Below are 26,377 nucleotides of genomic sequence, written 5' to 3'. Positions count from 1 at the left end.
TCTACGAAATGTGCGTTTAATAATTGATCAAAGGTAATTAGATTTCAGGTCTGCATTATTCATTCAGCATGAGATGGATTCGAGTCGGTTCTTTGCTAAAACTACTAGCTTGAATTGGATGAATGAATCAGCAAATCAAATAATTAAACCTCACTGACTTCAAGTTCACACACATTTAGTATTGCATACTAACAGGTTTTTCATACCATTTCTACAGTCTGCAGTATACAAAATGTGCACTGAGATTTTTAACATTTTGGGCCAGATTTACTAACTTGAGCCAGCGCAAACCCTCTTTTGGCGTTAAAAAACTACTGTCAGGATTTACTAAAGACGCAGTGAAAAAATAGGCATGGACAGTTATTTTTGCGGCAGAGAGACAACAAAAGAATAGGAAGTATCATCAGCAAAACTTGAAATGGCTCAGTGATTTACTGCAGAGCCAAGTACTGAACGCAGACTAATATTAGTGTCACTGTCACTTGATGGTGGATCTGGTGAAGAAGCTGTCAGCGATCAAAATATTGATTTTGAAGATGTTGAAAATAATAGTTTTGTGAATATGTTTGAGTTCGAGAAGATGAGGCAGATGCTGAATGTACAGGGAAATGAGCTCTGATGAGGACAGTGATGATTGAATAAAACATCTGCTTAAACTGAATCCTTCCAATATAATCGATATAATCGCGACAGGTAGAGATCCATCCGTGTTAGATATAGATCCGGGTCGCTAAAGAGCCGAATATGTAATAATGATTGGCGAAACATTCATGCATTTAAGGGTTAATATCAATTAGACATACCTACTTAACCACTGCTGTATCATCTCATTGTGTCATTGTTTAATTCAATCTGCTGAGATCGGTTGATGGTTTTGGTGTCTACCTTGCTCTCTCTGCTGGTCTCTCTGCTCCATGGACACCAGGGCGGAGAAGTGGGCCTGATCGTAGGCCAGTACCAGCGGGGAACAGTGACAACGGTTGGGAGGAACCTCCAGCGGCAGGTACAACCCTCCAAAGGGAATGGGGGCAAAAGCTGCAAGGTAAGCACAACAAAAATGGTATAGTTCATTTGTCTATATGAAACTTCAATTCATCTACTTTTAATTTAAAGACTAAATTCATACTAAAATGTTTCGTTGACACTGGTGGAACTGAATCTTAAAGGAATAAGGTCATACAAAAATAAAATAAAGGCGAATCTTCTGCTCCATTGGATCATCTTTGGATCATTGAAACAGCGAGTTGAACGAATTAGTCCGAATTTGTAAATGAATGGAACCTGATGGAGTTTGGGTTCCTTGCCATTGTTGCCTTTGGCTTGCTTAATTGTGGACAATTAATGTTCTGCAATATTCTTGATCCAACTGCACTACACTATCGGATGAGAACAAAACTTGAACTGAATTGAGCTGAATAATGACACTACTGTTTTCTGTAGAGCTGCTTTATCACTGAATTTAAGTTGTCTCATAATGAATGAACTTTACATAGTTGTTGAACTGAAAACGTTTGATTCAAAAGAATAGTTTGTTCATGAAACTACTCTCATTAATGTAACATGGAAAACTAGGGCAGAAGACAATATTTTCAGTGAAAAATGAAATAATTGTAAAAAATTTCTAACAAATTTTTCATATAAAGACTGGTGCTAGTGCTCAAGTCATATGTAAATATCAAGGTTTTGTTTCCTTTTTGAAGTTTTAAAGGTGTTTTTTTTTTCTTCACAAAAGAAAGTATGGTAGCTTGTTTTCACCATGAAATAAAACAATTTAAAAGATACTTTTTACCTCAAAATTCTGACTTTTTTTTCCCAATTGCGAGATATAAACTCGCAATTGCAGGTTACGTCAGAATTGCGAGATATAAACTCACAATTAAGAGTTATAAAGTCCAATTCTGAGGGGAAAAGAATTGCACGTTTCTATCTCACAATTCTGACTTTATAACTTGCAGTTGCAACTTTATATTACACAATTCTGACTTAATAACTCGCAATTGTGAGTTATATCACAATTCTGAGAAAAAAAAGTGAGAATTGCGAGTTTATATAAAAAAATTCTGAATTGTGAGATAAAAAGTCGCAATTACCCTTTTTATGTTTTATTCAGTGGCGGAAACAAGCTTCCATAAGAAAGTCATGGTTTGGTTCATACTAATCCCTTAAAAGCATTCAAGCATGTAATTACAGTCACATAAAGGTGAGGTATTTAATAACTCTTGATAACAGCTTTAATTGGAAATAAAGTTGTTTTCTATTTAAACAGGGTTAAAAAGAAAATGATAAAGCCCTCTAGTGGTCTGAATAAATAAATGCACATATTCTGGCTGGAAAAGTGACTGTGGTTGTGAATCTTACCTTCCCCTCCGGAGTCTCTGAGCATGGTGTCAGCTATCACCACGATAGGTCTTCTCAGAACATGGGCCAATACAAACACATGGAACTCCTCTAAACTCTCGTAAACCGGGTCTTCTGAGTTGTCCACACTTTAGGAGAAGCACACACAGACACATATAGTAGAATATTTGATGTACAATATAATTCGCATGACATAAGAGCGGTTGTATAATGGTGAAAGTAAGGAAATACAGACAATACTTTCTAATTAAAGCAGCATTTTGTTAACAATGTGTGCAGCTTCCAATTCACCACAATGTCACGTCTAATGATCTACAACAAATTTGAGTGAGCTTTAGCTTTAGACTCAGACAGCAGATACTTAATGCCTACATAAGAATCTGAAGAAGAATTTTGGATCATCATATTTTCTAAATGCATTGTAAAGCACTTAGAAATATGGCTGCGCTCAGAATGGACTTCTTGCACACTGTTACTGCATACTGTACAGTATATACTGAATAATCTCGACTAATTTAAAAAAAATGTATGCAAAGTACGTGTAGCAGCTAAATAGCACAGAAAATGACCATGTGACTATATTCACAGTATATACTATAACATCTCGTACTTAATTGTTCATAAAATCTCACTAAAACATTTCAGAATTAATAAGGATTCAAATTTAAATGGATCATCTACAGTATTGATGTAAAACTTTCCTCTTTCCATTGTGGAAATGCTGCCAAAACTCATTAAAAGCTTTTTAATAGGCAAACCATTCCAATTAATAACCTTCATGCCACTTATAAACACTTCCCTTAAGTGTTGTATAGTATTGTATAGAAACTGTATTAGACTTTTAAAATACTCTACCAGACTTACAAAACATTGTATATAGCTGTTTATGTCGTTGTTTATAGCTGAATAAAGTGACTGATGTTTCAATCTTTTAGTCCTTGTATACAAGTAAAAAGGATGCCGTTCAAATTTAGCTCACTATTGTGAGAGCACACATAACCCTGATCTCTGTGAGAAAAACAGGAAGCTGCATTTTCCAAGCCAGAAGACAGAAGCATGACCAGAGACCTGGCGGTTGATGCTTTCACTTTCCAGTCAGGGTGACTTCAGAAGGCAGATTAAAGGTAAGGGGTACGTTTCCTTCTGAAGCAAGATTCTTGAATTTGCGGTCGAAACTTGAATTCAACCGCAGCGCTTCAGTTGACACTACTGAGGAGAAACCTGTTGACTTCCAGCGAAGAGTTTCCACCTCGCTGATCTGTGACCTGAGATCAACTGTTCTGGTTTTTATTCTGCAGCACTAGCGTCACCAAATGGAACAACACAAATATTGACTGTTTTCAAACAGGTTACCCTAACACTCGCATTTTCTGCCATTGGTCGAACAAATAGATAGCTCCACCCCAAATGCATGCGATTGGTTGAGCCACTGTTGCTATGCTGGGCTGGTCAGAATTCTCAAACAACAGAAAAATGTTTTGAAAACACCACAGAGACACAGAACTACATTTTTGAGAAGAATTAGCCTAGAGAATTAGCCTATGTAGTAGTTGCGTAACTGTCAACGGAGGGACAGAAAGCTCTTAGATTTCATCAAAAAGATCTTCATTTGTGTTCCGAAGATGAACGAAAGTCTTACGGGTTTGGAATGACATGAGGGTTAGTAATTGATGAAAGACATTTCAAATATGGGTGAACTTTCCCTTTAAGGCTGACATTACTTCTGATTCATGTGTCCCATTGGAAATGGAAATTCATTTCAAGCACAAATTATTGTGGGATACAATGTTCCACACAGTGTACAATTTGGCAAATTCAGTAGGGTATAGCCTTTCAGAAAATATTGTGCACAAAATATTGTACATATTGTGCACAGTATACATATTGCAGAAAGAGTATTAGCAATATGCAATTCTGAATGAAGCCAAATACAATGTAACACTCCAATTAGTGCCACCAGGTGGCAGTGGCACACCTTTAAATGAGCATAAAGTGGTTTTTCAATCACATAATAAGCTCAATACCATGCACTGCATTATTCTCCATGCATTATAACAGTCCCTCAAATTGCTAAAGAAGGTTCTTGATGGGTTCTTTGTGTTTTAAAAATGACATAGTGTCTAAAAGTCATGTGTTAAGTGTAGCTGCTGGGTGGAGTTAATCTCTAGTGGCCTCTAATAGCAGTCTGAGTGCAGTGTGAGTGATCTATGGGATCTGAAGATGGGCATGCTGGGACAGCCCATAGCTCGCCCACAGTTTGAGTGGAAATCATTGCACATTATCTCTGACATACTCATGTCTTACAAAATGTAATGTGTGTATGTGTATATTATGATGGGTAAATGTGTGTTGGAGGCTGATATGATTTTTTTATTCCGAAGCATTTGATGTTGTATTGTTGTAAATGGTTATTGGCATAAGACTACATGTTTGTAGTGAAACGGAATATCTATACAGCAGGTGGGAATGGAAAGACAACTGAAAGTGACATAACAACATAATATGTAAATGTGTGAGGGTGTGTGGGTGAGCATTACCCTCCACTGGAGTTGCCGTTCTTGCTGAAGTGTGTGCGTGGCTCACTGGAGGCCAGCTTCAGCAATTCGTTCCACTCTCTCTCCCATTCCTCCTCAGTGTACACCAGCCCCGACTACAGAGAGAAAGAGATTTCTCATATACAACGTCCCACAATATCACTTGCAACATTTCCTCTTGATATTACTGGAGATGCTCCATTTATATCCATCACACCTGTCAAAACCACCTGTCCTTATACCATAAATTAATACTTTATACTTATTAAAAAAGAAACATTCAACAAAAAAATTGATATATTGAATTTTATAATTTAATCTATTAAATCTGTTTATAATTTAATACATTTTCTAGATATTCTTTGGCTGCATTGTTTTATTTTACTTTATTATATTTCTTTTATTTTTTATATAATATTTATATAATATTTTATATAATTTATTATATATTTATATTTTTTTTTATAACGCATTACTTTTAATTTACTTTTTCAAATAAGTAATGCAATTTACTTTGTTTTCCCGTTTATTGACTGACATCTTTCCTATTTTCCTTTTTTTTTTTTTTGCATATGCATCTGCTTACATTGCATGTTTCTGCATCTTTTTCGCCTGTGTTTTGCTCAGGAGATTTGGTACTCTTTCAGAAGGTGCGTAATAGCGCCCCCTTCCGTATAACAGTGAAAACACAGAAAGCCGAAAATTTTCAAACAATCACTTTTGTCACAACAACTGTAAAAAAATGGGATTTTTAGATGATTTCAAACATAATTTCTTATTCTAAGTACGTCCTATTAGGGACACCAGTCCCTAAATGGCTGCTCTACAATTCATGCGTGATTAAATCGATTGCATTTGCTATACATTATCACTCTGACAGTGATGGCAATTCAATAAATTGGGCTGAAAATCAGTTTGAGAGCTGTCTATAGTCTCAATTATTTGCTAAACGTCCCTTTATTTGTCAGTACACATAATTATTGTATACACTGACACTTACACGCTTGAGTTACAGCAAGAAAAAAAATTGTCACTGAATAGAAAAGCAGAAGGTTGTGTAAACATAAGAAAACACCTCTGAACGTATTCAAAAAATTTAAAATAATTCCTCTGCACATGCACTTTTAATTCTTCAGTTTTCTACCCTGTGTTATCTCAGTGGCATCAATATGCACAAGTTCTAAAGGAAACACACCCACTCGTTCACACTCATCCACCTCTCACACTCCCATATGCGCACAAACATTTCCACTCCATCCACACCCACTCATTTCATACGACTTTAATCAGTGATCCTCATTCAGCAAAAGCTGATTCAAGAGCTCTGGGCCTTCAGAACAATGAAAACAGTACCGCTAATAAAAAATTCAAGGATCTGCTATCGATCACACTGCTGATTGTCTGTCCTCCGGTATGCTGTTACAGCAATAAGCTCTTACGCTAAAAGCTGTGGAGGAAACGCACAAGCTAATCAGCAGGGGTGTTTATGGGGAAAGCCATTATGAACTGCAGGCTAATGTTTACGCTACTCACTTGGCAGGCAGCTTCTTACCAAAGTACTTGCAAGAAGTGCATTTATTGAGTTTGTATTATCTAAGTAGGCAGCTAAGGAAACAAATCGAGAACTAAAAGGAATGTAAACGTCGACAAAAACCATCACGAACACAGTAATAGCATAACATGCAGTGCTGCTATTTGGTACAGTATAGGGAAGTGGCAGTTTATCTACACAAAAGGTTTTTTTAAATCCTTTGTGGTTAGCATATGTTTTGAATGTTAAAAGTATTATTTGTGTGTCTGAGGCCTTGTTTAACAGATGTTAAAATAGCAAAAACTTGTAATTGGCTAGGTGCAAAATGGGTAGGCGCAAGAAATTTGGGTCAAGGAAAGACTTGATTTTGTTCTCTTATAACTGTCGATATCTATAACAGAAGAAGTCATTTAGAACAGAAATAAAATTATAATGGTGATGCTTATTATATTAATTAAAAAATGTTGACAGGGAAAGGCAATACTCCGACATGTAGCGATGTTGCGCTTCGGGTGACCCAAGTTCAAGTCTCGGTTTGTGGTCCTTTCTTAACCCCGCCCCCCTCTCTCTGCCACTTCGCTTCCTGTCCTCTCTCAGCTATAGCCTACTATCTAAAAAAAAGCAAAATTTCCCAAAGTACACCTCAGTTTTCACACATATATTAGGCTACATTGGCATAACATGTGCGCAGCCAGCGTTTTCTCGCACATACACCTTGATTATCATTTTTTTTGCAACAATTATTTTGTCCACAAGGTGGCAACACTGGCGCCCGTTGTTAAAAAAATAAAAAAAATAAATGAATGAGACAGACCAACAACAAAGTACTGCATAGCTGAGCCCTTGTGTGAGGGATTTAAGAGATATTTTTAATTGCTCATAACTTTTGGAGAGAGATTTATGAACAAACTTTCTTCCAGTAACTTAAATGTTCATAAGAAGTTATCTGGTCTTTAATAATGTTCTCAAAACGTTAGCACAAAAACATTATTTATACATAGTTCGTCTTTTGAACTTTTTAAAAAATATATATTTATATAACTTTTTAAAAATGTATATTACTACTTGTTTCAGAATGTTCAGAGAACATTCAAAAGTAATGTTCTCATAATGTTTCCAAAATTATAAAATGTAATGTTCGCCCGAACGTTCGCATAACCAAGAAACAATGGACTTTTTGAACGTTCAAAGAAAAGTCAAAGTAACATTTTCAAAACTTCTTAGAACATATTCTTGTTAGCTGGATAGTTGCCAACCTCTTTGTTCTGTTGAGTCTGCTGCCACCTCCACCTCCTCTTCAGAGCTTCTCTCTCTGCTCCGCTCTTCATCATGGCATACAGACTCTTCCGCAGCACCAGATCCCGGTCATGGAAGCCCCACATTCCTGGAACACATGGAAAGTCAGACATACAACTCCATATGTATCTTGTATTTCTAATTAAAGGAACATCACATAAAATCTGAGACTGAACACTTCTCTTCTTTCCAGATGTTACATGTGTTCATGTAATACATGTGACATGTGAGTATGAAAGTGAATTGTGAAAGTCTCACCTAAAGAAGCTGCATGCAGAAGGCAGTTGCCGTCTCCTGTTGTTGCTAACGGTAATAGCTTCTTACAGCTGGAGCACATGGTGGACCACCAGTTCAAACGACCTACGGAACGGTTTAAACACACTGAAATTACTTAAACATGGATTAATAAACACCATTCAAGTCTTAAACTTTATAAAGTTACTTGTCATAGGCCTACTGGCAATTTTCTTTAGTTAAAGGCAGGGTAGGCAATTTGTTCAAAAAAACTTTTTTGTTATGCTAGTTGAAAGTCTCTTCACACCCTGATAGCAATCACTAGGTTAAGAGGTCTAAATGTATTTATATGTGTATATATTATCTGTGGAAGACGTAGGACCATAAAAGTTTGTCCAATCATTGCATTCGGTCCGAATTTTTGTTAGCCACCTTTTTACACCTTTTATAGTTCCTCCTGAACCAAAACAACAAGCTTAAGTTGCATTCACCCCATAACTACTGTCATCTGAAGATATGGAAACCCATGACATTATACTCAGAGCGGTTTGTGACTCGACTGCGTTTCTATATCAACACTATCAATGCTGAAATGAATCTGCAGCAGTCAGATGATACAGGATAGAGATCTTTAAGTTGTTTATGTTCATTATTATTTGAAATGTTATGTGCTTTGAAACATGTGGTAGTTTAACGCTGTCTCTCATCTCGTATCGCTTTGCAGACTTTGCTGTGTGCGTTCATGTGCTTTAAAGGAGGCATGGCTTTGGAGACGCTCTGAAGGGATCTCTTGCTTTCAAAGCTAATTTGCTATTGGTAGCCGCTCCGGAAATTGCCTATCCTACCTTTAAATGTGCAGTAAGCGATTTTTGCAAGAAACTGTTGAAAGTGGATTGGACCGAGAGCCACAACAAACTTGTAGCCAATCAGCAGTAGGGGGCGTGTCTACTCATAATGGGAGATGAAAGTGAGCTGAGCAAGAGATTTGGGAGATTTGAAGACTGTAGAAAGAGAGATTGCTGAGAGACATTACAAAAGAGAAAAGCTCAGAGGAATATCACTGGAAAAAGAAGGGTCGTGATCAGGCAAGAGCTTTAGGACCTGGGTTAAATTTAGAAAAACTTTCCAGCACTGGAGAGACCTCAGCGGGAAGGCCTGAAAACGGACGCTGAGATTGGGTTGTTTCTGCTCCATGTGAGTAACATTGTTTTTTAGTGTGTGCGACTAACAACCAACTATTGCTTGTATTTACTCTTGTGTACTGTATGTTCATTTTTTTGTGCTTCCTTGTGCTTTATTTTTTGCGAAGCATTATTTTGTCCATCAAGGTCAGACATGAGTAAAAACATGAACACACTAGAGTGCGCTTTATAGTAGAAATTTAGGTTGGAATTCTAATTGAAAGAGACATGTTATATAATGTTATATAATACAATACAATATATAGCTGCTTGCTTTAAAGCAGGGATGGGCAACTTCGGTCCAACTGTCCTACAGAGTTTAGTGTCAGGGTTCTGTCACTTCGGTCTAGTTAATTTCTTGGTTTTGTGACAGAGCTCTGACACTCCCTGTTTTGTCTCGTCTCTGTGTGAGTGTGCGGTTCCGAGCGCGCTCGGGCCGTGCACTCACTTGTCTATGTGCCTTGTTATATGTGCGGGGCATGGTGTTTGGATCCCGACATGTCTGTCTAGTTAGATTTCGGTTCTGTGTCGGGATTCGGACATCAATGCTCCGCGTGTTTGTTTTCTTTTGTGAGCGCACGGAATGAGCTTTCGCTCGTTCTCGTGCGCTCTGTCTTGTCACGTGAGCGCGCGCGGTTTCGAGTTCGCTCGAGCCGCGCGCTCTTCTGTCTGCATGTGTTTTTTCTTGTCTTGTGCTGTGTAGCACACAGCTAGTTTTTCACTGGCTGTGTGCTTTCATGTTATGTTTTGTGTGAACACGTGGCTTATGAGTTTTCACTAGCTGCGTGTTCATGTCTCGTTTTGTGTTCTAGTCCTGTTTGTTGTGAGCACATGGCTTGTCATGTGTTTCCTTGTGCCATGTGCTCTCCTGTCAATTGTCTAACCCCGCCCACCTTGTTACCTGATTATTGATTCATTTTCCCCACCTGTCCTCCCTCGTTACCTGCTTTGTTTGCTCTCTCTATTTATTCTCCTTGTGTTTGCAGTCCTGTGCTGGTTCGTTGTCGTATCTACACTGTGTGTTTCCCTGCCGTCAAGTCAAGTCAAGCCGAGTCAAAGTCAAGTCTGTCTTGTTTTCCCCTTCGGGGTAGTTTTTGTTTGTTCCTGTTTTATTTTATTTTTAAAATAAAGCCCATCAATTCTGCACCTGAGTCCTCGCTTCTTCCTTCACCCCCAACCTGACATTTAGCTCCAACCCTGAAAAAATCACCTGCCTGTAACTTTCTAGTAATCCTGAGGACCTTGATTAGCTTGTTCAGGTGTGTTTGATTAGGGTTGAAGCTAAACTCTGTAGGACAGTGGCCCTCCAGGACCGAAGTTGCCCATCCCTGCTTTAAAGCATACTATTGTAATCAAGTGGTCTCTAAATAAACTCAACGTGACTTTATTGGAGTGCCGAATTGCAGAGCTTGTGCAAACATATCCTCTTCACTATGATCAGATGCTTTCTTAACTGCTGCTTTCTCACCGCTGTGTTTTTGCTCTGTGTTTATTTAGTCATTGAGAGGAAAGTGTGCAGTACAAATGTACACATCTAACAGTCACTCTCAGCAGTGTGGGTGGCGTCTTTAGGTACGCTAACATTATACAGCTGAAAAGGTATTTATTACTTTTTACATATAGCTCACCAAGAATTTTTTTTTTTTTTTTTCATGGCAAGCAGTAGCAGAGTAAATAGTCCTCTGCAAGCTCTCGGCCCTGAGGCGGTTTGCACTGGGCATTGACCTATCACCCACTCTTTTCTCTGAAGCTGGTAAAGCTCACCGCGAGGGAACGTCAGTGCCTCTACCCTCAGCCCTTCTGCCCTCCCTTGGGACAGGGTCTTCCTCCCACAGTCCAAAAGCATTTCCAAAGTCCCGAGGCCATTTCCAAACAGTTAACATATTGCTATAGTATTATTTTGCTTGCTCAGACTGGAATTGCATCCTTGTAATATTTGATCTTTAGCTAATTAACTATATACAACCCCAAATCTAGAAAAGTTGGGACCCATGAGCCATGACCCATCTTTGCTTGCAAAGACTGAGATGCTTGAACACTTTTACACTCAATCACAATACCCTCACCTATTGCTACTTATTGTGGACTGTGTAAAAAGAGTTTAACTTGGATATTCTATAAGCTTTTCACTTTTATTTTGCATCTGTCCCAACTTTTTTGGAGTGTGTTGCAGCCATCAAAATCAAAAGTTTGTTTATATTTACAAAATACAATTAAGATAGGCAGTGAACATTTTTTAAATCTTTTCTTTGTACTTTTGTCAGTTAAATAAAAATTAAATAATTCTTGATTTTATTGCATTTTACAAAATGTCACAACATTTCTGGATTTGGGGTTGTAGTTTAAATCTAGTTTAAAACACATGTGCCAATTTCTTAGAAACTTTGTTGGTTTCATAATGGTTTTGTACCATTTTCAAGAAAGGATTCAGTATAATGACTCTAAAAATGCAAAGTGGTGTAATTATTTAGGGAAATGAAACATATTTTTCATAAGTGCATCTTAATCATTAAAAAAAAAAAAAAAAAAAGTTAGCCTATCTATTCCAAAGTAATTTTTTAAAATATTTAATTTAATATTACATTTAAATTATAAGTCAAGTCAAGTCAAGTCAAGTATATTTGTATAGCGCTTTTCACAATACAGATTGTATCAAAGCAGCTTCACAGTATTAAATTAAAATAATACAACAAGGTTTGTTTCTAGTGAAATTTATTGATTGATAAAATTAAATTAAATATTCCCAAAATATCCCCAAAATATCCCCAATTATAATTATAATAAAAAATAATTACTGAACTGAACTAACCTTTCCTTTTCATAAAACTATCCTATATTTTAAGAGACTTATTGACTTTGGGGTCCGTATGGGGTCTTCTATGATATAATTTCCTGTTTTATGATTATTATTATTTTTTGTGCATGTTGATTGTACTACATGCCTAATAGACAAAGTTAAAATAGATAAATTAATACATTTAAATAAGAGACATGTCATTGACCCATCCTTGTAAGTACAATCTTTAGAATTTCTCCTTTTATGTTTCACTGAAGAAAAAGTGATGAATTTTTGGGTGAACTATCTGTTTAAATCTTAAATTTTGGTGTTGGCATGAGCTATGTTATTTGGTAAGTGCATGTTTTTGTTCATTGGTCCGCTTGGCTTTGCAGTTGATCCAAGATCAGGGATTAGTTTAATTCTGTTGCTGCTGTGTTGCGTTCACTCTAACAATCTAGTTAATCTTGTGCAATCCAAGCTGACATTAGTACTGATCATAAACCTGTGTTTATCATCACTGTAATGAAAGGCTAGGCTTTGTATTCGCTCCGTCACTGATCTGAGCGCAGTGTTTGTGGCTCACCGGCTTGCTCCAGGGCCACCATGGTGGATTGCTCGATGAGGTCGCGCTCGATGAAGCTGCGGAAGTCCTCGCTGTACACGCTCAGGTCGGGCAGCTGGAATGTGTAGATGGGCATCTCTAGGGGGAACTGCTCCCTGCCACAATCCCCTGAAACCTGCAGCCGCGCCAGAGACATGATGGCAGAGCTGGCATGGGAAATGCCCCGAGACAGACGCTTCTCTAGAAGAGAGAGAGGGGCAAGAGATTAGAAATAAAGATTCACTTGCTTAATAAATGTTCCTGTGAATGAATCACATAGTATTAATTTGTTTATATGAACTAATCTGACTTTATTTATTTTATAAAAATTTACATTTTGGTACTTTCAAAGAGTTTTATTCTTTCCCAAGAGTTTATACCAGACAGTTTAAGCATATGTGAGTATAGATTTTTATTATAATATTCTACAGGAAATTGTCATTTAGTGACACCAGATGGGCCTAACTTCAACATCTGTAGGCATATTGTTAAGGAATCTGGAGCGCTGTCCTACTTACAAGAAAGACAGGTAGGGGGCGCTACACATGCATAGATGAATTGTTCACAATCAGATAAATAACGTATTTAGAAAATAGATGAGGTGACTTTTCATTTCATGACGACATTAAACTGGTACAAGAGAAAATACGGAGAAAACACACCAATAAGTAAAAACAGGAGGATCTGATAGAGAGCTCTGCTAACCCTGAGTGTTGTCTTCTTGTTTTTGAGGGCATTGCTCAGGCTTGCTGATGTGCTGCGGGGTGCCGCTACGTTCCGGCTGCTTGTAGAAACGGCCCTCATTGAAGACGTGGGGCAGGTTGGCCGTGTGGACCTGCCGGAGCTGCTCATAGTCATTGAGAGCGGCGCTCAGGTCCCAGTTTTTACCTGATCCACCACAGACAAACAACAGAATTCATGACTACATGGTGGGCATATAGTAATACTTAAGCGTAAAAGGTCTTACTTTTCATTTTCTCTTGCAGGTCAAACTGAAAACTGTCATGGCAGAGCAGCAAAGAAAATAATCTTGCAGAAAAAGTTAAAGGCTGCATCCTAAATCACATACTTCCCTACTATATAGTAGGTGAAAAAAGCTTGATGGTGTTTTATGCCCCCAATGGCTCCTTAGAGGCAGCTAACCCTACCCTCAACCTTAAACCTACCCATCCCCTCGCTGCCTGGAAGGCGACGTTGGGGGCATAAAACACCAAAGACCGTGAAAAAACATGTGACAAGAAGTATGTCCGAAAGAATTCACAGTATAAAAGAGTAGGCAAAAAGTACCTGGATGACCTACTACTTCCGGTGAGATTCTGAAGTGTGCATATACACTTTACTATCCCATGAGGCCACTGGAGAGGATTTGTGAATGACAGTGAAGCAACGCAACTGACACACTGGTAGGATACATGATAATGAAAACATGCCGAATGTAGTACATCCAGATTACATTCATACTATATAGAACGTACATTTTTTAGAGGCCACTAAGTAGATACTTATTAAAAAAAAAGCACCTCAATCAAGACGCAGCCATAGTTAGCTAACTCAACAACAGCACACCCTGTTTATTAATTCAGACAAATTAAGAATATCGCCCCCTTGAGGGCCGTAGTTTGTTAGCGCCACATTAATCTGCAATAAAACTGATGAGATAATAGTACACACACACTCCAAACCATGCTGTGCACCAAATATCCCAAAATTAGTCCTTTGTTAACACTGATAAAAAATATGATTTTTAATCTACACCAATTTACAAGGAAAAAGGAAGTGGAATCAGACATCAGAACATTATAATAATGTAAGGTACTATAAAACTATAATGCTTATAATACATTTAAGTATTACACACACACACACACACACACACACACACACACACACATATATATATATATATATATATATATATATACATACATATAAGTAAAGCAATGCTGTCAACAATATAAATATGCAAATATATTACAAGACTTGTCTTGCCTGGATCGAAAATCAAGAACAATGTTTTCATGCCCACTAAATGGGAGGTCATTGTTAATGAACGTTGCCTGGTCTTCCTCTTTCATTTCCCCAAGCCATTGTTTGTGTACTCCTGCCAACTCCCATAAGGCTTTTCAGTTTAATCCCAATTACATCATCTGCCAACACGAGTGCCACAAACCCTAAACAATGATGCTCAGCTTCACATCAAGCCTGATAATAAAGGGAGACAAAACGCTTGTGTTTTTTCTCCAGCATGCTCTGAGTAAAGACAACTTGATGAAATGACAATAAAGATGTGTTTTTGTTCAGTTCGTTTTGTGTTCAGAAATAGAGAAAGTTCATACCAAGGAAAACTGGAGTAAGATCACAGGAAAGACACAGAAGCCAAAACCTCTAATGTGAAATGACAGTCACCTCAAGACTCCTACGCACAAACACAGCTGCCTCCATGTCCTCCAGCTACTGTCTTATCTCCGTAACCCAAAGGCCTTGCAGGGACCAAAGAAACAGGTCCTTCTAACCGTCGAGAGCCTGTGTGTGTGTGTGTGTTTCAGGATTTGTGGAAACCAAATGTCCCTGCAAGGATAGCAAAACCTATATTCCTAGATAATGAAAAATGTAAACTTTTTATATAATTTATACTATATAATATACTACACAATCTTTTATATACCCACTGTACAGGTCCAATATATTTAAATGTCTATATATTTTTAACTGCACATTTATAATGCTAAAGTTGCTTAAATGTAATTTTTCATGTAAATATTAAAAATATATTTAAATACATCAAAGTTAATGACCAGTGACCCCAATTTGTATGGATTGAATTTAGTGCTGTCAAATCGATTAATCATATATATATATATAGTATATATATATACAGTACTGTGCAAAAGTCTTAGGCATGTTAATATCCCCACCCCAAAAATGGTTTTAAGTCAGTTATTTATATCTTTTGCTGTAGTGTGTCAGTAGGAAATTTCAGTTTACATTTCCAAACATTCTTTTTGCCATTAATTGTAATAATCCAGTGAGATTTCTGTATGCACAAGGAGTCTGACAACAGCCGGTATGATCACCATCATCGAGTCCGTCTGTGATTACATGAAGAAACAGAAAAAACTGAGACAGACTAAATCCAGAAGAACTGTGGGAACGTCTCCAAGATGCTTGAAGAAACCTTCCTGCAAAGCTTCCTGAAAAACTATGCGCAAGTGTACCTGGACAAAAGCTGTTTTAAACGCAAAGGGTCGTTAAACCAAATATTGATTTGGATTTGTTATTAGAAGTTAAATCATAAATAAATTCAATTTATGATTTTATTTTTGAAAGCATTCTCACTTTACAGCATTTTAACACAAGTGCCAGTACTTTTCACAGTACTGTAGCTTTGCAGGAAGGTTTCTTCAAGCGTCTCGGAGACGTTCCCGCAGTTCTTCTAGATTTAGTCTGTCTCAGTTTTTTCTGTTTCTTCATGTAATCACAGACGGACTCGATGATGGTGAGATCAGATCATACCGGCTATTGTCAGACTCCTTGTGCATACACAAATCTCACTGGATTATTACAATTAATGGCAAAAAGAATGTTTGGAAATGTAAACTGATATTTCCTACTGACACACTACAGCAAAAGATATAAATAACTGACTTAAAACCATTTTTGGAGACATTTTTGGGGTGGGGATATTAACATGCCTAAGACTTTTGCACAGTACTGTATATACTGTACATTTAAAAACTTTTATGTTAGATGCGATTAATCGTGATTAATCGATTTGACAGCACTAATTTAATTACATGAAATATGTATAATTTACGATGTATTTTATATAATAAATAATATTAAAAAACAAGTATAATATAATAAATAAATAAAATCTTACTAAAACTCAAATCTTTTATAATTTGAAGCCTAGCATACATTTTCCTGCTAACTGGCTAGATTTCTATCTGGCAGTCTGAACAGGGTTATTACATTCTCACTGTAATCTTAGTAGCACCAGAACCCACATCAATCAATACAAATCTCATTGTAGTTTATGGATTTGTACATCCTCTGACCAGCCTGAAATTTTAAAAGACATTTTAAGGTTTAATCGAATGACCACTCAGCACCTCTGATACATGCGTTTTGCGGTTTACTAAGCATTATGTGTCTCAATCAATGTGCTGAAGGCGGTGGATGGAAGCTTCCTGTTGACTATCACTCCTCTGTCTGTCCTTTAGGTGTACAATTTGATTTTGTAGACATTATCACTTATTGCGGGTACAATCAGACCACATAAATATATAAAATATGTCAATAATCAGTGCTTTTAAATTCTAGAGCTGAAAGTTTTCCGGTTCCAAACATGGTCAAGCACACAATTTAATTAAACAAGTACCCTTGGGAGCTTTGACAGCAAAAGGTTTGCAGGGTTTTAAAGGAAAACATCCTGTTCAATTCTGTTCAATAATATTCAATAATGATATTGAACTTATCCTTATATGTGAGCTTGAGACTTGAGTATTGAGTTTATATATATATATATATGTGTGTGTGTGTGTGTGTATCTTTTAACAATTTACTTTTATTTACATTTACTTATTTACTTAATTAAATATATATACACATATAAAAAAAATATAAATAAAATTAATTTATATTTTCATATATATATATTTCAGATAATACTATTTATTTCTAATAATATTTTGCACTGTTTACTGTACTGCTTTAGTAAATATGAATATAATAAAAATATAATATTCATGTTATATTTAGTTATTGTTATTATATTATATATTATAGTATATTATATTTGGTGCTGTCAAATTGATTATTTGTCTCATCTAAAGTAAAAGTTTGTAAATATATAATATATGTGTCTATATATATATTTACAAACTTTTATGTTAGATGTGATTTATCACGATTAGACAGCACTAATTATAGCACTATATTATATTACATTATATATTCTGCAAGGGCCTGGCTGTAATTCAAAGTTAAAGCAGTACAACCAACTTTCAGTGCTAATTTCCTTGTTCAAACAAGACAAAATGAGCAGGTAAAGAATGGAACTGGACAACTGAACAACTCTAATTTGGTGCTCGTCTGTGTCTTCGCTAATGAATGAGGACATTCGCAGTCCTTCTGCAAGATGTTCCTTCAGTAATTAACCTTTTCTTTTCCCATTAATCTGCTACTCCGCTTTATCTACGTTGGGGAGACTTTGTTAATACAGTGACACGTGCGAATGGTCAGTCACCCATGTGATGTGAAGGGACGACACACCGAATATCTCACAGCGACGATCACTATGAAAATCTTTAAGCGGACTACATACTGCATACTATACACTGTATTCAACTAGTATAGTATGTAAAACCCATTATTTAACAACAAATGTTTCAAACAGTAGCGTACTACAGAAATATAGAAATATTTGCATACTATGCTCTGTATACAGTACATACTGCAGAAATAAAACAAGCAGTTGTGATACCTTATCAGTCCTTTAGAGGGTGATACAATACACCCCTCACAAACCACAAATGTAGATTCATTGGTGACACAACTAAAGAATTTTCAATTTAAATATTTCTAATGGGTCTTGTTGAATTGCCATCATGAAATGTAATCTCTATCTCAATAGTGACTCTCATACCAAAATGTCTGCCAGTGTCGACTGAGTCATTTTTCCCAGAACAACCACACAAAGGGCCTGTGCCTGAGATGAAACGCCGAGGCCCTTCCCACTCAGCTTTCCACAACAGCTTCTGTGACGGTGGTTCCGCAGGGAGCCGTTGGAGGGCAACGACAGCCAGGTGGGATGACGTGTTAATGATGAGTGGCGCTAACAACCAGGGACAAATCATTCCACTGCCACAATCAATCAGTCAATCCGACCTAAACACACACAGCCAAGGATCATTTGAGCCTTGTGGCAGATCTTTGATCTGATCTGAGAGCTGTTTTGTGAGGTTTGGTAGAAATTTAGTTATCAAAGAGCTCCAACTATTTGTCTTGTCAAGGTGAAAGAGTACGATTTCTGTTGTGAATATATTAGCTTTATAACAGTATTAGAGAAGCAACACCCGCCGGAATTTCCCAGCATGCTCGGGACATGCTAAAAACACTTAAGTTGCGACATTGCGACAAATGACATTCCAAACTATGTACTTATGCGCTAGTATGTACAATGTGTGAATTGGATAAGGTTATTTTGCCTTTGGAGTCTGATGTATTTAAAGCTGCGACAGTCGAGTGCATGAAGTGTCCAACATTCCATACTTAGTTTTTTTCCGGTTAATTAAAGGTGCTCTAAGCGATATTGGGTGACGTCACTTCTTGTTGACGTTCGAAGTATTGTCAAACATAACGGAGGCTAGCTCGACCCTCCCTCCCCACATCCTGTCCCCTCCCCCTCCCTTCCGTGTTTCCTGAAACAGTCATGAACCATTTAGAAAAAACAAACTGGATTTACCCACCTGTCCAGCAAAAACAGAGCCACCTGAATGTCGGAAGAAGCCCTTCTGCCGGCGGAATTCTCGCCACCTTTTGAACACTTTTCCAATGTAAATTCGGGACTTTGCGTTCCTTCTCCTTTTCCCTATTCTTTATTTGTTCATCGGAACGTCGTCTCTTTGGTCGTGTGTCGGCCATATCAAAATTCGCAAGAATATACAATTTTAATGTTAGTCGTTGTCTAGAACATCTCTCTAGCTAACTTCAACTCTTCATGCTTCTCTCTCCTCCACTCCCCACACCCCCCTTCATGTGCACGAGCACTAACCCCCCAACCCCCACCCCCAAATCATTCTTGTCGGTTATTGGCTGGAACACTGTTTGTTATGTTTCGTGGCCAAGCCTGGGCCAGTTTGTTTTTCTTGCCATTTGTGGAGCCTGGGCTGTCTACAGAGACCGCATTTTTTTGACAGTGTGTTCGGGGGACAGGCAGCTAGCGGATGGTGAGGAGATGTTAGCTGGATGTGACAAAAATGTTTTGGCCTAAAAAACGCGTGACATTGCTTAGAGCACCTTTAAGTGCATCTTCCAGGTATTTTAAAGTGCAACTTTTCTTTTGAGATAGTGTATGTGAACACACTACTCTCACTATTTATACTACAAAACAGCATAGAATAGTGCATAAGTACATGGATTGGTGTGCACCATTAGCAAACGCACAGCAATACTGCCAACCATCCACGCCAGCAGGTGTCAGTGCGAAATCCAAGACCAATGTATTACTAAGTGCACTTTTACAGTAGTTAAGCTCATATTTGGTATGTAGCTAGACAACACTACAAGTTGCTAACAAAAAGTAGCTAGGTATGTTAGCTTCCCTTGTGAAAAAATAGGCCTATTTCATAAACAGCCATGAGTGTACTCCCTTTAAGTGGTCTTTCATTTAATTAATATTATAATATCTACAAGTACTTTTAGGATTAGAAGTGCACTACAAGTGCACACTCAATACAATTATGTGCACTTCTTTTTCACATAGGGGGCAATGTGTATTCAATTATATAAATATCAGATATTGTATACCGTATACAGATATTTTATATATCTTAAGAATTTACTTGAAAAAACAGCTGTATGTTTTTGGTTAAAAAATCAAAAAGCATGTCAGAAAGGGTGACAGCACATCAAAAAGATCAGACTTCCCAATGCTACTTGGGAAAGAGAGACATTTTTATGAGAGTGAATCTCTAGAGTTTGTCTTAAGAGATCTGAAAAAGAAAAAACACCTGACATACAAACTGCTGATCAGGAGTAACTAGCATAAAAGCAGTTATGCTAGCTATAAATTTTTCAGTGGCATGACAAGCCCAGCTGTTTTTCCAGTTTGATTATTTCCTCAGCTCACTTGGGCACAGAAAATACACTTCTTTTTAGCATAAAAAGGCAAATTACTAGCAAAAAAAAGTTTATTACTGTAAACGTTATTTTGAAAACAGCTAGGCTAGGCTAGTCATGCTACTGAAAAAAATAGCCTAGCTAACATCCCTGCTTGTATGCTATTACTCCTGATAGTTAGTTCGCAAGGTATTTTTCTGTTTAAACTGTGTGTAAAACCATTCTTATGTAAATTCTTGCAATGAATTTATTGTTTTTACAGAAACTTCTGCTTGTGTTTCATGAATGAGGTCCAATATGTTGCAACTGGATTTGTCCCGAGGATATTAATGGAAATGCAGTGTCCGTCTTAATTGGTTGAACTGAAACAGACATTGTACGACTGCATTCTTGTCTCGTTTAACGGTGAACGTGATTTCACCAAGTACGTGAAATTCACTAAGTATGTTCCTGATCCTGCAACAACATTTCAATCAACCAATTAGATTTGAGGGACAAGTTTACAGTTTATGTTGAGTTAAGGCTTACAACCAGGGTAAGGTGCTTCTACATCAGTGTTATTCACCTATCATTTCATTTTGATTTTAGACGCGTTTGGACCGTGCACACTATCTAGTGGACTTTGTTTTCAAGCGCTCAAGTTACTCACGCATGGGCACCTTCCTCCTGATGACGAAAATTATGTCACACAGACAGTGAGGGAACCATTGCGTGTCCTACTTGGCAAAATCACGGTGACCCTCTTTTAACCTAGTTTTCATTTCTATCGAAAAAAAAATTCAGTTTACTCAGAAGCATACCAGCACAATAATCCTGATAACAGGAACATAGTACTTTATCCAGATGGATTGCACAACAAGATGAAGTTCAACAAGCAGACGTTCAAAAAGTCGTCTGTAAAACCAAAACCTGTCTTTTTTGAGGAAGACAAGATCGGAGGCGGCAGGAAAGGAAATGGAATCAAACCCATGGATTTATGATTCCTGTATTTTTTTTGCACACGTTGGCCCTGTTTCACAGACAAGGCTTAGATTAAGCCAGGATTAGGCCTTAGTTCAATTAGGGCATTTAAGCAGCTTTTATAAACGTGTCTTAGAAAAAACATTACTGGTGTGCATCTTGAGACAAAACAAAACAGTATTTTAAGATCTGTCAGTGCAAGTTGCTTTCAGTTAAAACAGCTCAAACATGCATTTTAGCCTGGGACTAGACTTAAGAGAACGTTCTGTGTTTGCTAGGATGCACTCCAGTCAGCTTTAAACAGAGTGCCTGGATCTCTAGTATGGACCAATAAAGGGCTGTTCACACTCACAGTGACTTGAAGTGAACAAACCGCTGGCATCAAGTGGCATGAGCAACAGAAACCATTAGTGGCGTGTTGTGGGTGTTTCCAAATAATCTGTGATCAGACTTTCAGAAGCTATGAACAATTCCACAGGCCACAAATAAAACGTCCAGCGGCAAAAACGCCTACTAGTAATAATAGCAACATGGCGGCACAAACAGGGCATTGCAGACATATGCAGAGGTTGTTGAGTGCAAGTTACATAATTATCACGGTCCGTGCAGTGCTTTGTGAACACTTGGAGTGTGCGTGATGGCGGACATGCTCCTGTTCAATAGATCCACTTCTTCCTGCACGTATGAAGGAGATGGAGGTGAAAGGTTCTCGACATTTGATCTGTTCAAGCGCATGTGCAGGATGATGAGGACTTCCTGCTGTTCACTTTCTGGGAACCGTCTCGCATTTATAAGCTTTGCATGATACGGATTACATAACAGCACATTGGGAGAAAATCACCATTTTGTTTTTAGACCTAATAAGCCATAAACATGTGGAAAGAGGTGTTTTCCCCAAGCTTTTTCGGATACAAAGCATGTTTTGCTTGACTGCAGCGGAGCCATTTATTTGGGATCTAGGGGGAGGACTGAAGGCACTTCATAACCTTTTCATTCACAACTACGGCTTGTTAGAGGCAGGATTGTTTTCGGTTTCAGTGAAATGTCAGCGGTGGGGCCATTAAAAGAGCATTAACAAATTGCTAATTCTGAATAACAAGCCTCAGCCTCACTGTTTTTACAGAAGTGCCTCACAGTAGAGCAGTTAGTACTGATCTGAGAACAGTCTTGTGGGTTTTTTGCAATTGCTATGATAGATTGGGGCAGGAAGGTGCTGATCCTAGATCTATTTTCTGAGGAACATGCTTGCTATAAGCATTCAACAGCTATCTATCAACACAGTTCTCAGAGAGGGCCTTAAATGCACATTAGATAGTAGGATTGCTTATGCAACATCTAAAATAGCTGGTTCAGTGCATTCACTCTATGACATGATTTATAGAGAATAAATGCTGGATCAGACAAAACACTCAGCAACCTGCTTAATCTACGGAAATGAAGTAGTGGTTGCATCGTGTGTGTGTGTGTGTGTGTGGTTCAGGTATACCCTACGTCATGGGGATGTATGTACGTTACCCCACAAAGATGGCATTATCCATAATGCTTGTGGGGACTTTTTTTGGGGGGTCCTCATGAGGAAAACAGCTTGTAAATTATAATAAGTGATGTTTTTTGAAAATGCAGAATGTTTTCTGTGATTTGTAGGTTTAAGGTTGGGGATAGAAAATAGAATTAAATAAATTAAATAAATAATGCTTAATTGCTAAAATCTGAAAATGTTATAATAATAAGTAAATAAATAATTTACAAATAATACAAATAATATACATTATATTATAAATTACAGTACATAATAAACTATAATAATTAATGAGTGTAATGCATAAAATGTGTTACATAAATAAATAATAGTATAGTACAGTATATAACATTTGAGATATAAATAAATAATACTGCTTAAATGAATCTGAACTAGTGTTTTTATAATTTATAAATAATATCAAATAATAGTACGAATTCGTACGAGTGAGTACGAGGCGGCTAATTCATACGAATTCGTACGACCTCACTCGTACGAATTTGTACGATTTGTCTAAACCCCATTTATGGGTAGGTTATTAATTCCTAAACTCCTAAAATATGTACAATTTAGCAAAAAACGTACAAATTTGTACGAGTGAGGTCGTATGAATTCGTACGAATTAGCCACCTCGTAAAATACGTACGAATTGCAGTGAGATCGGGTTGGTTTCTCCTTACTCCAGTTAAAAACAGTCCAGCTCTATCTGTGTCAGGCTCCAAACAGACAGGTATAACATTACGTGATGATGTGTGATGGTCTAAGGTGTGGGCCTCAGATTGAGGTGGCTTTGGCCAGGCAGGTGAGGACAACACTTGCAGCTGAACAGCCAACTGTAGCTGATGCTGAGTGAGGCCCTCGCTGAAGCAGGTGTGTGTTTACGTACATGTACACTTATTCAGCCATTATAACCTATAGCTGATGCTGAGTGAGGGCCTAGCTGAAAGCAGGTGTTTTTACGTACATACATGTGTGTAGACTTATTCAGCCATTATAATCTGAGAGCCTTAAAAAAACTGAAAGTCATAGGCCTACTGGAGTCTGTTCTCTTATTTTTCTACTTTCTTGTTGTTGTATCCCCTTTTCTTTTGGCTTTGCAAAATCCAATGAGCTGCCTCACTGTGCCGTCTACATAGGGTGCTACCTTCTAAAGCAGCATCCTAAGTCAAGTCTGCCATCATAAGACATTTACAATGACTTTCTAACATGTAATTCTGTCTCTGATGCTGTAGGACTGGAACATAGCCATATAGTTCATACTTGTCCACCTTCATGTTCTCTTGTTTTTCTTTGAACACCGTTTCTCAAAAGGCTACACTTCTTTTCTTTTGCTGGCTCTATTCTCCGCCCTGATCTTTTCTAAAGACGGAATATTTCTCTCTCCTTGGCCTTGCCTTTTGGTTTGTGGATATGTCTCTCTCTATGTCTCTCTCTCTCTCTCTCTCTCTCTCTCTGGCCCGTCTCTTCAGGACAGACAGCACTTGTGTGCCAGTGTCTGCGGCCCTCCTCTCCTCAATGAGTTCCACTCAATGGGCACAAAGGTCTCCTGGGGGAGCCTGGTCGTAAAGCCATCACACCGGGCCCTAAATCTGCCCCGCCGCCCATCGTGGCAGGCCCTCCTTGCTGCCAATCAGAGCAGAAAGTGGACCACCACAAAACCCTTATCACAGCAGAAAAGCAGAAGCCTTGGGACCTTAAAGTGAGTCTGTAATGAGTTGAAAGCGTCACCAACAAGCCTAAAGGGACCAGGCAGTTGAAACACAGGTCCTGAGCGCTGGCCTAGACAAAGGTTATTACAATAGACATCATGAAAAGAGAAGTTGCACATCAACATATTACACTAGATAAAATAACTTAGCTTGAATGAAATCTCAAGCACAGTGCCACTGTAGATTTGACGGTGCATTTTGCGCTTGACTGAACTATAAACTCCACACAAGCACACTTGGGGCAAAAATCATGACCAACCCCAAACGTATACACACACACACACACACACACACACACACACACACATACATACATACATACATACATATAACATACATACATACATATATAATCTATGACATGATGCCTTATTTCAGATATTAGATGAGGTACAAATCTTAAAAGATGCATACTTTCTTTAAAAAAGTGTTGAGCTGCAAGAAATCATTGCACATAATGTAGCTGACATACTATTACACGTTTCTTGCAGTTAATATAGCCATTAAAGAAATAAAAGCAAACTCAGCATGAGGACTGTAAATCAAAAGCACCGTTCACACACTGAAAATTACATTCTCAGCAACATAGGCTATATATTTTAGTGGCACATAGTGATTTTCTGAAATGATGAGGCAAAGTCCTCACTGCTTTTTATCTTTTCTAATCCAATATAATGTTCCAGTTAAACTTACTGGTGACATATTTTCAGGTTAAATAAATAAACATTATTACTTACATTATCACAAAATACAGTTTTTGTATTTTTACATGAGCAATGTAATAAATGTTCTATTTATTAAAACAAGTTTTTATTTATTCTAAAAAAGTAACTTTAAAAAAACGCAGTTAAAAATTTCAGATTACCTCTGTTTTATTTGTGAACAGATGTTTAGCTGTTCTTTTTAATTAGTCAACATATTTTTAGATCATCAGTCATCAAAGCTCGGTAAACACTGCAGGTATCATGATGGTCACAGACACAGAGATGCACTGAGCTCACTGTGAGCATCTTCCTCTGAGGACGCTCCCGCCAGGCCCTCTTTGATGAGAGTGGCCAGGTTTGCACCCCTTGTAGTTTGGGATCATGGGGGTCGCAGATGGAGCTCGCAGAGGAGTTTGAGACGGGCCCAGCTCTCTCTTTCTTAGCTCTCACCTGCAGGTTCCAACGCTTTCACTCAGAATCCTGAAGCCCACTCTTCCGCTCTGAGTAAGAACCCGATGTTAGCGTTATCCAGCTCTGAGGAGGTGGATATCGCTAGCATCGAGGCAGGGGATTTGGAGTATTTGCCACCTCTATCCTCTGCTTATGAGGAACTGGTGGAAGTTGTTGCTTGTGCCGTGGCCAAATTGAACACTGATTGGCCAGTCGAGAAGCAAGAGGCGTGTTGTAAAAGCAAGCTAGATGAGCGCTTCCTGCCCTGTAAAACACAACCTCCACGTCTGGGCCTACCATTCTTTCCGGGCCTCCAGACAGAGGTGTCCTGGAATAAGCCATTCTCCTCTTGCATCTCCAGCCCCAAGAGAATCAGGCTAGGTCAGGCCATACCTGTGAAACAGTTTCAAAAGCTGTTGGGACTCATGGCAGCTGTGTCCAATGTGATTCCTTTTCGCCTTCGGTAAATGATACCACTGCAGTGGTGGCTCAAAACCAAGGGGTTTCCCCGAGGGGTAACCCATTTCATGTGATCAAGGTTAAGCGTAGATTCCTTCATTCCCTGGCGATGTGGAAGAAACATTGGTTTCTGTCCTTGTGACCTGTGCTGGGGGTTTCGTGTCATTGCAAAATGCTAACGACAGACGCTTCCCTCATAGGCTGGGGGGCGATCCTAGAC

At 38.1% G+C, this 26,377-nt stretch overlaps 1 protein-coding gene across 2 annotated transcripts in view; it reads right to left on the bottom strand.

The window, feature by feature from the left end:
• The window catches only part of otud7a (OTU deubiquitinase 7A), a 77,397-nt gene that overhangs the window by 11,298 nt on the left and 39,722 nt on the right, over nucleotides 1–26,377 (bottom strand). For both annotated transcript variants that reach the window (XM_079859475.1, XM_079859476.1), the window contains exons 4-10: nucleotides 13,220–13,402; nucleotides 12,497–12,715; nucleotides 7,978–8,079; nucleotides 7,680–7,807; nucleotides 4,896–5,008; nucleotides 2,359–2,486; nucleotides 886–1,035 (exon numbers count right to left, since the gene is read on the bottom strand). In XM_079859475.1, the coding sequence (XP_079715601.1) occupies nucleotides 886–1,035; nucleotides 2,359–2,486; nucleotides 4,896–5,008; nucleotides 7,680–7,807; nucleotides 7,978–8,079; nucleotides 12,497–12,715; nucleotides 13,220–13,402 (1,023 nt within the window). The remainder of the gene's footprint in view (nucleotides 1–885; nucleotides 1,036–2,358; nucleotides 2,487–4,895; nucleotides 5,009–7,679; nucleotides 7,808–7,977; nucleotides 8,080–12,496; nucleotides 12,716–13,219; nucleotides 13,403–26,377) is intronic.

This window comes from Squalius cephalus (genome assembly GCF_949319135.1).
Source record: "Squalius cephalus genome assembly, chromosome: 23".
NCBI classification, from domain to species: Eukaryota; Metazoa; Chordata; class Actinopteri; order Cypriniformes; family Leuciscidae; genus Squalius; species Squalius cephalus.
Note: the sequence above shows the minus strand (reverse complement) of the source record. Positions and strands in the feature narration are given on the sequence as shown.